Source organism: Schistocerca cancellata, chromosome 4 (genome assembly GCF_023864275.1).
Source record: "Schistocerca cancellata isolate TAMUIC-IGC-003103 chromosome 4, iqSchCanc2.1, whole genome shotgun sequence".
NCBI lineage: Eukaryota > Metazoa > Arthropoda > Insecta > Orthoptera > Acrididae > Schistocerca > Schistocerca cancellata.
This window is the reverse complement of record NC_064629.1, coordinates 818,441,371-818,456,351: the sequence shown is the minus strand read 5'-3', so window position 1 is coordinate 818,456,351 and position 14,981 is coordinate 818,441,371. Positions and strand designations below refer to the sequence as shown.

At 39.3% G+C, this 14,981-nt stretch overlaps 1 protein-coding gene across 2 annotated transcripts in view; it reads right to left on the bottom strand.

The window, feature by feature from the left end:
- Positions 1-14,981, bottom strand: part of LOC126184831 (mucolipin-3-like) — a 204,962-nt gene that overhangs the window by 24,748 nt on the left and 165,233 nt on the right. For both annotated transcript variants that reach the window (XM_049927420.1, XM_049927419.1), the window contains one exon: positions 5,836-5,985. In XM_049927420.1, the coding sequence (XP_049783377.1) occupies positions 5,836-5,985 (150 nt within the window). The remainder of the gene's footprint in view (positions 1-5,835; positions 5,986-14,981) is intronic.

Below are 14,981 nucleotides of genomic sequence, written 5' to 3'. Positions count from 1 at the left end.
ATTTACATTCAGGGTCAACTGCAAGAGTCTACATCATTCATTAATTCTCTGCAGGTCGTTTTGCAAATTCTTACTATCTTCTGGCGTTGCTACTTTGGTGTAAACAATTGCATCATCTGTGAATAGCCTTAAAGAGCATCTGACACTTTCTACTATATCATTTATATACAGGGTGGTCCATTGATAGCGACCGGGCCAAATCTCTCACGAAATAACCATCAAACGAAAAAACTACAAAGAACGAAACTTGTCTAGCTTGAAGGGGGAAACCAGATGATGCTATGGTTGGCCTGCTAGATGGCACTGTCATGGGTCAAACGGAAATCAACTGTGTTTTTTTAAAAATAGGAACCCCCATTTTTTATTACATATTTGTGTAGTACGTAAGGAAATATGAATGTTTTAGTTGGACCACTTTTCGCTTTGCGATAGATGGTGCTCTAATAGTCACAAATGTATAAGTACGTGGTATCTCACAACATTCCGCCAGTGCGGTCGATATTTGCTTCATGATACATTACCCGTGTTAAAAATGGACCGTTTACCAATTGCGGTAAATGTCGATATTGTGTTTATGTATGGCTATGATCAAAATGCCCAATGGGTGTGTGCTATGTATGCTGCTTGGTATCCTGGACATCATCATCCAAGTGTCTGGACCGTTCGTCGGATAGTTACGTTATTTACAGAAACAGGAAGTGTTCAGCTCCATGTGAAACATCAACCACAGCCTGCAACAAATGATGACACCCAAGTAGGTGTTTTAGCTGCTGTCGTGGCTAATCTGCAGATAAGTAGCAGACAAATTGCACAAGAATCGGGAATCTCAAAAATGTTGGTGTTGAGAATGCTACATCAACTTCGACTGCACCCGTACCATATTTCTATGCACCAGGAATTGCATGGCGACGACTTTGAACGTAGTGTACAGTTGTGCCACTGGGCACAAGAGAAATTACGGGACGATGACAGATTTTCTGCATGCGTTCTATTTAGCGATGAAGTGTCATTCACTGACAGCGGAACATAAACTGGCATAATATGTACTATTGGGCAACGGAAAATCCACGATGGCTGTGACAAGTGGAACATCAGCGACCTTGACTGGTTAATGTATGGTGCGGCATTATGGCAGGAAGGATAATTGGCCCTCAGTTTATCGATGACAATCTAAATGGTACAATGTATGCTGATTTCCTACATAATGTTCTACCGATGTTACTACAAGATATTTCACTGCATGACAGAATGGCGATGTGCTTCCAACATGATGGATGTTCAGCACATAGCTCACGTGCAGTTAAAGCGGTATTGAATAGCCTATTTCATGACAGGTGGACTGGTCATCTAAGCACGTTCACTGGATCTGAGGGCCCCAGATTTCTTTCTGTGGGGAAAGTTTAAGGATATTTGCTATCATGATCCACTGACAACACCTGACAACATGCATCAGAGCATTGTCAATGTATGTGCGAACATTACGGAAGGCAAACTACTCGCTATTTAAAGGAATATCTTTACACGTATTGCCAAATGCATTGAGGTTGACTGACATCATTTTGAGCATTTATTGCATTAATGTGGTACTTACAGGTAATCACGCTGTAACAGCATGCGTTCTCAGAAATGATAAGTTCAGATAGGTACATGTATCACATTGGAGCAACCAAAATAAAATGTTCAAACATACCTCCGTTCTGTATTTTAATTTTAAAAAACTACCTGTTACCAACTGTTTGTCTAAAATTGTGAGCCATATGTTTGTGACTACTACAGCACCATCCATCACAAAGCGAAAACATAGTCCAACTAAAACATTAATATTTCTTTATTTACTACACGAATATGTAATAAAAAATGGGGTTTCCTATTTTAAAAAATGCAGTTGATATCTGTTTGACCTATGGCAACGCCATCTAGCGGGCCAACTCTAGCACCGTCTGGTTTCCCCCTTCAAGCTAGCCAAGTTTTTTCATTTGACGCTTATTTTGTGAGATATTTGGCCCAGTCACAATCAACTGACCACCCTGTATATTGTAAATAGCTACGGTCCTACCACAATTCCCTGTGGTACTCCAGATATTACCTTTACATCCGTCAATTTGGTTGTGTAAAAAGTGACATGTTGAGTTCTATCTGCAAGAAAGTCTTGAATCCAATTGCAAGTCTGCTCTGATACTCCATAAGCTCATATTTTTTTCATTAAATGGCAATGTGGTACAGTGTCGAATGTCTTCCTGAAATCAAGGAACATGGCATCAACCTGAGCACTGTTGTCCACTGTGCTGTGGATGTCATGCAGGAACAGAGCGAGTTGAGTTTTGCAGGATCTCTGTTTATGAAATCCATGTCGATTTTTGTAGAGGAGATGTTCATTTTCCAAGAACATCATAATTCTTGACCATAAAACGTGTTCCATAATTCTACAACAGATTTACCTCAAGGATACAGGTCTATACTTGTGTGGATCTGTCTTATGGCCTTCCTTAAAAACGGGAATGACCTGCACTTTTTTCCAGTCATTAGGTACCTTTCATCGCTCAAGAGATCTATGATGAATTACTACTAGAAGGGGAGCAAGTTCTTTCACATAATCTTTATAGAATCTTATAGGTATCTCATCTTGTCCTGAAGCCTTTCCACTACTAAGCGATTGTAGGTGCTTTTCAATTCCGCGATTGGTTATCTCAGTTTCTGCCGTTTTGACGTTTGCATGATGATTGAAAGGACGGACAGTGTTATGATCTGCAGTGACACAACTTCTGAAGACCAAATTCAGTATTTCGGCCTTCTCTCTGTTATCTTCCGTCTCAGTGCCAGTGTGGTTGCTGAGAGAATGAATAGATGATTTTGACCCACTTACTGATTTTACACATGACCAAAATCTCTTAGGGTTTTTACTCAGGTCAGTTAATGTCTTACTTTCAAAATCATGTTAACAACATTATTTTATTTTTAAAGCTTTAAGAGTTTTCACATAAAAAATTTGGAGGCATATTTTTTCAGTACACCCTCATTTCGCTGTGCTTGATTATGTCGATACTATTGTAAGTCACTAAAATACAGGGTAATTATAGCTAAAGTTCCAGATTCAAAGCACTTTAAAAAACAAATCACTTCACAGAATGACATCAAATTTAACGGAATATTATAGAATATGGGGGAAATGTTATGGATACCAAAAATTTGGCAACTAGATGGTGCTGTAACGAGTATAATATACAAAATAAAAGACGCAGGGTACGCTGCTATTCTTCAGCTTGTACCCGAGATACTCAGCAAGACTGTCTCAATGCAGAGCCATGTGATGCTGGTAAATCTTTTTTATAAGAACCCTAGCTCTGCAGAAGTTCCAGACACGTAAGTGTATGAGAATAGGTGTTGGTTTGTCTGCAAGGGTCTAGACAAAATAGTTATGAAATTCAAAAAGACAGGTTCTTTTGATGTGCAATGTGGCATAAGGAGGAAACAATTGATTCAATGTCAGTAGAAATGGCCATGGGAATGCAAGAGTAGAGTGGTTATGAGCAAACATGCAGAGCACAGGGAACGGCCTGAACTTTGGACATGCCTGTGAGCATGAGGCACAAAAATTCTATGAAACACCTAGCACTGCTATCCATGCAAAATTATCGACAATCAGGAATTGCTTCATGCTGACCTGCCAGTATGACAAACATCTGCTCTAGAATTTCTTGCTTTCATTGAAGTGGACAATGAATGGCCATGGGACATTTTGTAGACAGATGAAGCCCATTTCCATCTCCAAGGATACGTCAATACACAGAATTGCAGAATATCGGCAACAGAAAATCTGCTCGCACATCAGCTGGTACTGCTTCATCTTGCAAAGGTAACTGTGTGGTGTGGGTTGGTGGCGTCAATTGTCATAGGGCCATATTTTTTGTGCAAGAGATGGGTCCTGTGGGTCCCAATACATGTACCATCACTGGTTAACCTCTATGAGAGTCTTTTGTGCATACAAGATGGTGCTCCTCCACACATTGCATAAGCAGTGAGGTAATGCTACAGAGGCATTTTGGAAATTCTAGAATTATCAGCCATCATTTTCCTACAGCCTGGCCATACAGATCACCTAAATAAAGATAAATATGGAACCTGTACACCAATAAATGTGTTATAATATCTTTTTCTATATTAATAAAGAAAGATTAAATAATATAATAAATATATTATGAAGAATTATCTAATCTATTATAATATGTTATTAATCTAAGATTAATCATTTGAGGTAGAGAGCCAGATAAAAGCAGAGGGAAGGACAGAGAACACCAAAAAGTAAGGAACTGCAATGAGGTAGAAGTATGCTGGTCTGAGACAAATGAGAGATTTCCCAGGTCTAGTCCATGGTAGGAGATCAACTTTCACACCTAGCTGACAAATGACTCTCTCCTCCTCCTCCTCCTCCTCCTCCTCCTCCCCCTCCCCTTAATCTGTGTGACTTCTGATTGTGGGCTTATCTGTAAGATGCTGTGTTCAGTGCCCTGACTACAAATGTAGCTGAACTGAAGGCATGCATTACGCAATGAATTCTGAACACAACTCCTCAGGCATCCCAATCTGTTGTGGAACATGCTGTTTATCGATTTCAACCTGTGAGAGAAAACAGTAGACAGCATATTGAACAGGGCTTGGACTAGTCTTGTGACAGTTAAAAACTGATTCTTCCCATCTGATGTGGTATGCCCTTGCCATAGTGGACAGATTTACCTAACAGTGTCACAACTACTGAACTCCAAACTTGGGTGGTCACACACATTGCATAGTACGGTTGGTTCAATGTGCAACTTGTGCCACAACCATCATATTACAATTCACCTGCCATTTGTAGCTGAAACCATTTATGTTATGATGCTTACAGCATAACCTAGTGAGAAAATTTGATAAATTTTTCCACCCTATAGCATTCTTCTTCCCCCCATCCGCCCCCCCCCCCCCCCCTTATGTAACTGCATTTTGAAACTGGAACTTTAATTATAATAACCCTATACATCTGTACATAAGGAAGTATGACAGCTGTTCAAGTACAGAAAATTCAGGTTCGTTTTCCTGATTACGCCATCCCAACTTTGAGAAACCAAAGTTGTCAGAAATCATTCCAGCCAAAAATCACTATTAATACGCGATGTCATACACCTTTCCATTCCCATGCCTGTTAAGATTTGTAATATTAAGTAAATTACTATACATCAGGTTCCATTATAATACAATTACTATTTTCAGTATTTTTCCATCATCTTACAATTGTAGTTCCATGTTTTATCATTATTTTTGTTTTCTTTTATTAACCTTTGTGTATGTTATCACATAATAGATGGCATTGTGACGTGTCATTATAAATTTTCAAAGCCAGGCTGAAATTATGTACAACAATAATACCATCAGAAAGACCCACACAAAGTGAGATAATCAGTTAAGAATGATGAAATATGTCATAAAAGCAATTGAAATGTAAGAAGTACAGTTGAAGACTGCCTGATTAATCTTACACACAGAACATGTTTCAAGTAACCACAGAAGCATGAGAGTCCTGTCATGTGCCCAATGGCTATTCTCTATGTTTTTCTGTGGCAATTTCTACTACTTTTTGAAGGGTGCTGTGTGTAAAATGTTAATCACACTGATACAAAATTATACCATTAGTTCCACATATGGAGAAATCTAATTGGCAAAAATCCTTGGTACCATGCAGTAGACATGGGTATGATTAATGAAGAGGAAAATCAGTCAAGTCTGTTGATAATACATTTCATTAGCAAACCACTGATAATGAATAACTACATTTTACACATTCAAATTAGTTGAAAATATTACCTGTTTTTCTATCTGCTCTTTAATAGCTGACCCCAAAATGATAAGCACATCATTTACAATAATCATCAAATACCACAGGTTTAAGAACTCTAGACGGCCATCAACACTTAGGGTCTTTCCATAAGCTGCTTTAAAGAAGTTAATGGTCTCCTGTAACAAAAGACATACAATAAAAACTTCTACCTCAGAGTCTTTCACAAATGTCACTTGTATCATAAAATCTGTGAGAATGAAAGAGGCCAGTGGATGATGAGGGGAGTTATTTAACTCACATTTCTGGAAAGTAGCGTAAAGTTTAAGTAGTTGTTTCAGAAACTTTACGCTGTTGTTTTTGTTTACACACAGTCGCGTGTAGGTCAAATTTGTGGAACCATATTTTCATGTTTATCTGTAATTTAACTGACTTATTCTTAATAAAGTATTACATTTATAATGAGTGAAAAGTGCTAGACTTGCCGTAGAATTGTTAGGTCGGTGCTTTGGTGTGATGGGTGCTGCAGTTTTTTTCCATGTGGGTGACTGTAGTGGCATGGGAATAGGGGAAGTAAATGAAACTCATCAGTGGTTTTGTAGGATATGTAGTAGAGATAGGAAGATACTAGAACTGGAGGGGAAAATTGCCACCCTTCAGGCTGAGTCAGACAAGGCCAGGGGAAATCTTGACAGGTTAAGGAGGGAGAAGGGTAAAGAGAGGTGGGAAGTGGCAACAGGCCTAGAACTCTGTCTGACAGCTTTGTGGTGAATGTAGAAAATAGATTTGACTTGCTGCTTCAGTTAGAAGCTGGTGAGCCTCAAGCACTTGCAGGTGTAGACAGGGCACAACAAACTTTCAGCAGCAAGTTGAAAAGTAAGGATATAGGGAAATCGGTAAAGAGAAAGAAAGTGTTGTTGTTAGGTAGTTCCCATGGAAGAGGTGTTGGCCAACTTTTGCAGGATGAACTAGGATCAGAATACCAGGTCACCAATTTTTTTAAACCTAGTGCTGGTCTGGAGCAGGTGACAGAGGATTTAGGATCACTTTGCAAAGATTTCACTAAGGAAGACACCGTGGTTATAGTGGGTGGGGCAGATAATAGTATTGACAGACATCCTGGGTACAGTATAGAGTGTGATCTTGCAAAGATTGCATCAGCATCGAAGCATACTAGTGTTGAGTTTGTATCTGTTCTTGGGTGCCATGACCGACCTCATTTGAAGTCTTCTGTCAAGAGAATTTATGTCAGGTGCAGGGTCACACATTTCTGTGGTTCCTGTTGATTCTCTCAATAGGTGGGATTATACTAGGCATGGCCATCACTTCAACAGGAAAGGGAAGGGTAAACTGGCTGGGAAAATAACAGGAAAGGGAAGGGTAAACTGGCTGGGAAAATAACAGGAAAGTCAAAGGGTGGAGGCACTGTCATGAGCGATAAAATATCAGTGGTTAAAGGGTTGAGAAAAGACCATTTTTTAGGGTAGTGAGGACTGAAAGAAACCAAATTTTAAGAGAGGTTATAACCGAGACAAAAGTTCAGTTTGAGAAAGAAACCAAAAAGCATAATTCTAGCTTATTATATCAGCATAAACAGCTATTGGTTAAGAATTTTCAATAGTCAGCAGATATTTCAACTCTACCCAATTTCAACTCAGTCAATGTGAAATGTCAGATATCTTTATTGCATCAAAATATTCGAGGACAGAGAAATAAAATTAATGACTTAATTATCTTCAAACCCAGCTGACATAATCTGCCTCTCTGAACATCATGTGACCAATGGTATAGAACTTTTAAGTGTTACAGGGTTTAGGTTAGCATCTCACTTTTGTAGATCAGAAATGGAGAAAGGAGGAGTTGCCACATTCATCAGGAACTGTCATAAATTTAAGAACATAGACATTCATAAATTTTGCCTAGAACAGCATATGGAAGCATGTGCAACATAAGTAGAATTTCACAAAAAATCCTTCATGATATTAAGTGTATATCTAGCACCTGCAGGCAAATTTAATCTGTTCATAAACCACCTTGAAGCTGTACTGGCCCATTTAACAACCAAAAACAAAGAAATAGTGGTTGCTGGTGATTTCAATGTAGATTTCTTTAAAGACTCTCCCAATAAGGACTTATTTGAGTTACTAACACTATCATTCAACTTAATTCCCACTGTAAAGTTCCCCACTAGGGTAGCCAATTGCTCAGAAACAGCCATTGATAATATATGTATAGAAAAGTCCAATGAACAAAATTATATTACAAATAATAGTCAATGGCCTCTCAGACAATGACATGCAGTTCCTTCTGTTAAATGTTAATACTGAACAGGATATAAAATTTGTTACATCTCAGCTGAAGAGTGTAATCAATAAGACAAAAATTGATTATTTTAGGACACTCCTCAGAGATATTCACTGTAATGATGTGTACAGTTGTCATGGCATGAATGAAAAATATAACACTTTTGCTAATAAAGTGCTTACCTTATTTGAACACTGTTTTCCCTCAAAACTAACCAAGGTTAGAGCAAAGTCTACAAAGAAGTTGTGGATTACTCAAGGAATAGGGGTATCTTGTAGAAGAAAAAGAAAACTGTATCTCAGTCCTAAACAGTTCTAATGATGGTGCTATAGCACATTACAAGAAATACTGCAAAATATTTAAGACTGTAATACAGACATCAAAGCAAATATATTACAAGGAAAAGATAGTCATATCAGATAACAAAATGAAGACAATATGAGATATAGTGAAGGAGGAGACTGGTTGTACCAGACATGAAGAGGGACAAATAGCATTAAGAGTAAATGATACATTGGTGACATATGTATAGTGTTGCATAACTTTTTAACAAACATTTTATAACTGTTACTGAAAAGATGGCGTTGTCAGGTTCTGTAGATGCTGCTATGGAATACTTCAGACCAGACATTTCATTTCAAGTAACTTCCATAACATGAATTTGACCCTCACCACCCTAGCGGAAATAATTTCCATCATAAAATCTTTAAAATCAAAAACATCTAGTTGGTATGATGAAATATCAACAAAGTTAGTTAAAGAATGTGATTCTGAGTTAAGTAACATATTAAGCTATCTGTGTAACCAGTCATTTATCAGTGGAATATTTCCCAAATGGTTTAAATATGCTGAAGTTAAGCCACTGTTTAAGAAGGGAGACAAAGAAATAGCATCAAATTTCCATGCAATTTCACTTTTGCCAGCATTCTCAAAAGTTTTATAAAAAGCAATGTACAATCGGCTTTATAACCATCTAAGCTCAAATAACATACTGTCAAAGTTGCAGTTCGGATTTCTAAGGGGTTCTGATATTGAGAAGGCTCTCTACACTTACAGTGAAAATGTGCTTAATTCATTAGACAAAAAATTGCAGGCAACTGGTACATTTTGTGATCTGTCAAAGGCATTTGACTGTGTAAATCACAATATCCTTTTAAGTAAATTAAAATATTATGGTGCAACAGGAAATGCTGCAAAATGGTTCAAATCTTATATCTCTGGCAGGAAACAAAGGGTGTTATTAGGAAAGAGACATGTATTAAGCTATCGGGCATCATCCAACTGGGAATTAATTACATGTGTGGTCCCACAAGGTTCCATTTTAGGGCCCTTACTTTTTCTTGTGTAGATCAATGACCTTTCATCAGTAACATTACCAGATGCCAAGTTCGTTTTGTTTACCGATGATACAAACATTGCAATAAATAGAAAATCAAGTGTAGTCTTAGAAAGATCAGCCAATAAAATATTTGTGGACATTAATCACTGGTTCCTAGCCAATTCTTTGTCACTAAACTTTGAAAAAACACTCTGCATGCAGTTCAGAACTTGTATATGCCTAACATACAATGACAAGCAGATAGAAGAAGTGGACAGTGTTAAATTCTTGGGATTACAGCTTGATGATAAATTCAACAGGGAGGAGCACACGACAGAACTTTGGAAGCATCTTAACAAATCTCTATTTGCAATGCGAATTGTGTCAGACGTAGGGGATATAAAAATGAAAAAGCTGGCATACTGTGCTTACTTTCATTCCATAATGTCACACAGGATTATTTTTTGGGGTAGTTCACCAAGCCAAGCTAAAGTTTTCCAGGCACAAAAACGTGCAGTAAGAGTTATATGTTGTGTGAACTGAAGAACATCCTGCAGAAGCCTGTTTAGGGAACTAGGGATACTATCTACTGCTTCCCAATATATTTATTCCTTAATGAAATTTGTCATTAAAAATATATTACTTTTTCAGACCAACAGCTCACTTCATGGAATCAGTACTAGAAATAAGAATAATCTTCACAAGGATTTAAAATCACTTACTCTTGTACAAAAAGGTGTGCATTATTCAGGAACACACATTTTCAATAACTTGCCAGCAGCCATCAAAAGCTTAACAATCAATGAAATTCAGTTTAAGAGAAGCCTAAAAGATATTTTGTGTGTGTGTGTGTGTGTGTGTGTGTGTGTGTGTGTGTGTGTGTGTGTGTGTTTGTGCGCGTGCGTGCGCGAGCACAATCTAACTTCTGCACCATTTCAGTGCAGTAATGTGTTCATTGTAAATGAGTATTGCAATTAAAAAAAAACCTACTTTGTTTTATTTGAAATTCAGCGCATTAATGTTTGTAAAATGATTCTTTCATATAGTGTTCATTAAAAAATGTGATGATCATTCCACCTGTGGAAGGTACATTAGCTTATTTGCTTCAGTTGTAAATATTTGTCATGTATTATTGTTTTTCTGACATGTTCTACATCCTGGAGGACCTCCTCACTTTGGATCAATTGGAATGAAAGTAAATCTAATCTACATGAAGTACACATGGTTACTGTGGGACTGGGTTACATCATTAGATCAAAATGAACAATTTTTTAGGGAGGTTGAAAGGGACTAAACTTCAAGGTCATTAGTTCCTCTTTTCTTTAATAACTGAAGCATAAAGGTTTCCAGGAGAAGAAAATGATGTCACTTTACAAAATGGTAAAAAATATGGATGTAAGACCACACTGACAATCTTTAAATGAGTGTACACAAACCACTACCTCGAATAAAACTAGATCCACTGCTTGGCCATTGTCATCTAACAGCAGAGAAATAGTTGTAGAGTTACACTACGTACTACAAATCTGTGCAGTTAGGGCACAAGAAAATGGACTACCAGCAGAGGGGTATCACAACTGTTGCGGTTGACAAGAGAGCCAATACCGTGTTACTAGAGGAAGCCAAAGGGCACGCGTTTTAGCTCACGCAAGCTGGCGTGAGGTCTGGAACAGGACAAGGAAATTAGAATTTAGAAAAAACGGACGTAGCTGGTGGAATACTTAACTTTAATCCATTAATGGTGACCATCGCTCTTGACGTTACATGATTCACAGTATCAATAGTAACTTGTAATGGCGCCTTGCTAGGTCGTAGCAAATGACGTACCTGAAGGCTATGCTAACTATCGTCTCGGCAAATGAGAGCGTATTTTGTCAGTGAACCATCGCTACAAAGTCGGTTGTACAACTGGGGCGAGTGCTAGAAAGTGTCTCTAGACCTGCCGTGTGGCGGCGCTCAGTCTGCAATCACTGATAGTGGCGACACGTGGGTCCGACGTATACTAACGGACCGCGGCCGATTTAAATGCTACCACCAAGCAAGTGTGGTGTCTGGCGGTGACACCACAACAACAACGTGGTGGATCCTCTTACCTGCGGATGTGATCATGATACAACCAGATATGGCCAATATGTAGTCAGCAAGAATACTAGATTCTCTTGAGAAGGGCAAAGGGAAATGGACCACTTTATGGTATATAGATCACTTGTAGAGGTCACGGTGAGACATTCCTTATTTAAAGCCTCCAAATGCTGAAGACAGTGTTGACCACTTATTGGATACTGGCTTTCTCATTTTCAACGTTTCCAGCTCACTAGCTTCCTTTGCTAACCAGTCTGGAAGATCATCTCACATAATCCCTATGTGACTTGGAGGGTCCTGAGCAATACAATGAAACTCCCAGAGTAGTGCACGTGAGGAAGATTGTGTATGGTCAAAGCCAACGCGTTTTGAGGATGGCTTTGGCTTATGGCCCGCAGGCTGCTTAAAGAACCACTAGAGACTAGGAAATTTTCAAGATAACATTTATGGAATAATCCACCAGCACTAGGAGGAACACAGAGATATTAAAACTGAAACACACAGTATTAAAGTTCCACAATATTTATTTTATATTTAATTATTAACTGGCTTTCATCTACAAGCCATCATCAGATAACTTAAAACTAAACAGAATCTGCACAACACTAGATCCAGGTTCAATCTGTACAAAGGTCGTTAGTTCCGAAGATACATTACCATTTTATGACTATATATGAAAAACACAAATTACAATGTTTCAATTTTAAATATGTGGAAAACAAGAAATATTCTGTATTGATGTGTGGAATGTTTTAAACTCTACAGATATGAGTTTAAATCCTCAAATCTACCAGTTAAGTGACAAATATATTGTACTAAACATGTTATACAGATACAGGTCAATGTCTCTCAGTTATATACAGCTTATAAAATGTCATTAAGCATATTGAAATAGACACAAAGAAGGTATGAAGAAATAAGCCTTATATTACATTCAAAGATTAGAAGTAGGCCTATATGGGCATATTAATGTGAACCTGCACAGTGTATAGCAGCAGCAGCGACTGCAGACAAGCACAGGATGTTGTCACTGTAACAATTCAACAAGGTCAATGGAGTGTTGCGAGGCAGGTTAGTTTTCTAAAACAGTTAGCATAGTAGTACTGCATAGACTAGTGCAGCAAGAGGCAAGGCAGATCTGCACACTGACAGTGGCAGTGGTGTTTTAGGATACGCGATTGGTAGTGTTGCATATGGACAACAGGTGCACTGCTGCAGACTATAAGTATAGGTCATTTTTGTAACAGATTTATTCAGAGTCTCAGAGCCCAACCAGGATGATGTGGCCTTGTCAGACCAGGATGCCACACAGATCTTGCCAGCAGAAGTCACCAGTTTGAGGGCACAACAGGGGCAAAAGCTCTATAAACTAAACCCCTCCCTGGACTTAGGCGTCACAGTATAATAGGGAAACATCAGGTCATCTCCAGCAGAACAGTTGACCCCTACCCAAGGGGAAACAGGTTGTTCTCTGTGCATTACCAGCTGCTGTATCTTATTGCAAGATGGCATCTCTACATGGTGGGTGTTCCCTGTCGTCACACAGCTGGGTGTTAATAGGGATCACTCTGCCGGCATGAAAACCAAACAGCTGGCTTATGTAAATAGGCTGCCAGTGCAGTGAAGTAGTGTGTCAGCATCACAGAGCATGTAGGCAAGTACACCAGTAGAATTTGGTGGCCAGCCAGCCAATGACCCAGAGTATTGAGCAGTGCAGATGCTTCGATTTACATTGTTACATTTGCAGCAGCTTTTCTCTGGAGCCTCCTGGGTTCCCAACTCACCCCCACCAACCGCTCCACCTTCTTGGCTCATAGCCACACCCCCCTGCACCAGGGGGCACTGTAATTAGGTTAAAACAGCACACCAAGAGAGTACTGGCACAGACTTATGTTATATAGAGAAAATTACTTGTGGAAGTGACGAACAGGCAAAACGTGGAATGGCAAGAGCGAGGAAGGAGTCGATGCATTGTGAGGAATGGGAAAGAGTTTTACTACACTGCATGAAGGGGAGAAAAAAAAGCACACAAAAAGGAAGAAACGAAATGAAACTTCACAGGTTGAGAAAGCATGTGATTTTATTTCGGTAACTACAAAGCAGAGTCAAAATCGCAAAGAACTTGGCTGTATGATCCCACTTATCAGTTCGATGTTACATCCACTCTTTCCTTGACACAGGAACTGATACAATTGGGCAGGGTGTCATAAGACCACTGTATTCTCTCCTGAGGCAAGCTGATCCACAAATGTTGTACTGGTAATTGATTTCTCTGTTGGTGGCACTGGGATAGAGTTGACACCCAAATTGGTCCCACATATGGACTATCAGGAACAGATCTTAGAAACTTACTGGTCACAAGTGCATTTCAACATCATGCAGACAGTTCAGAGATACATGTGCCATGGGTTAACGAGCATTGTCCTGTTGAAAAGTAGCACCACGATACTGTCATGTCAGAGGTAACACATGAGAAGGCAAAAGATGTCTGTGGCATACTGTCATGCAGACAGAGTTCCCTCTATCACTTCCAGCTGTGACGTGAAATCATATCGATGGCTCTCCACAGAATGACACCACTGTCCCTCTCCAAAATATTAGATGAATGGAACCCCTCCCCAAGTTTGGTTTCTTTTTATTTTTTAGGGCGCAAAAGCAACTAGGGTCATATGCGCCCATGTAAGAACTGTAGAACACAAAGACAAAAAAGGAGTTAAAAACAACTACACATCAATTCCAATTGATGCTAGAGAAGACAGCCAAAAACAGGGATGTGGAGTAAGGTCTATAAAATAGGTCCTGAACTAAATATTAAATATCCTTCGCCATATCACTATGACAGGTAAAAAGTGAAACATGGTCAACAGCCCGTGTGTCGTTTGCCAAAAAGGCCAATAACTCAGACAGCAAACACAAACAAAAACTTAAGTGGTTAAAAAGAAAAAGGCATTCCGCCAGGAAATGGCGGACTGTCTAAGGTTGAGGGCAATGAGCACAAAGTGGTGGGGGGGCCACCACTTAACCAAAGGCAATGGCTAAAAAGACAGTGCTCAGTACACAACCTAGCTAAAATGATCTACTCACAGCAAGAGGGCTGAGAGGAGGTCGTCCAAGCCACTGGGAGACCTTAATATCCAGGACCTCATTCCCATGAAGGGAGGACCAGTGGTGATGCCAAAGTGACAGCACCTGCTGACAGACGGCAACACAGACCTCATCGGAGGGAATGTACAAACTAGCGAGTTGAGGTACAAGAACTGCAGCCTTGGCAGCAGTGTCAGTGGCCTCGTTTCCTGTCAGACTGATGTGACCAGGAACCCGCACGAACATAACAGTGGCTCCATCAAGAGTGAGCAAGTGACAGCTTTCCTGGACTCCTTGCACTAAGGGATGGACAGTGTACCACACACAGAGACTTTGAAGGGCACAGAAAGTCAGAGCAGATGATGCAATTGAAAAGCCCGTGTTGCC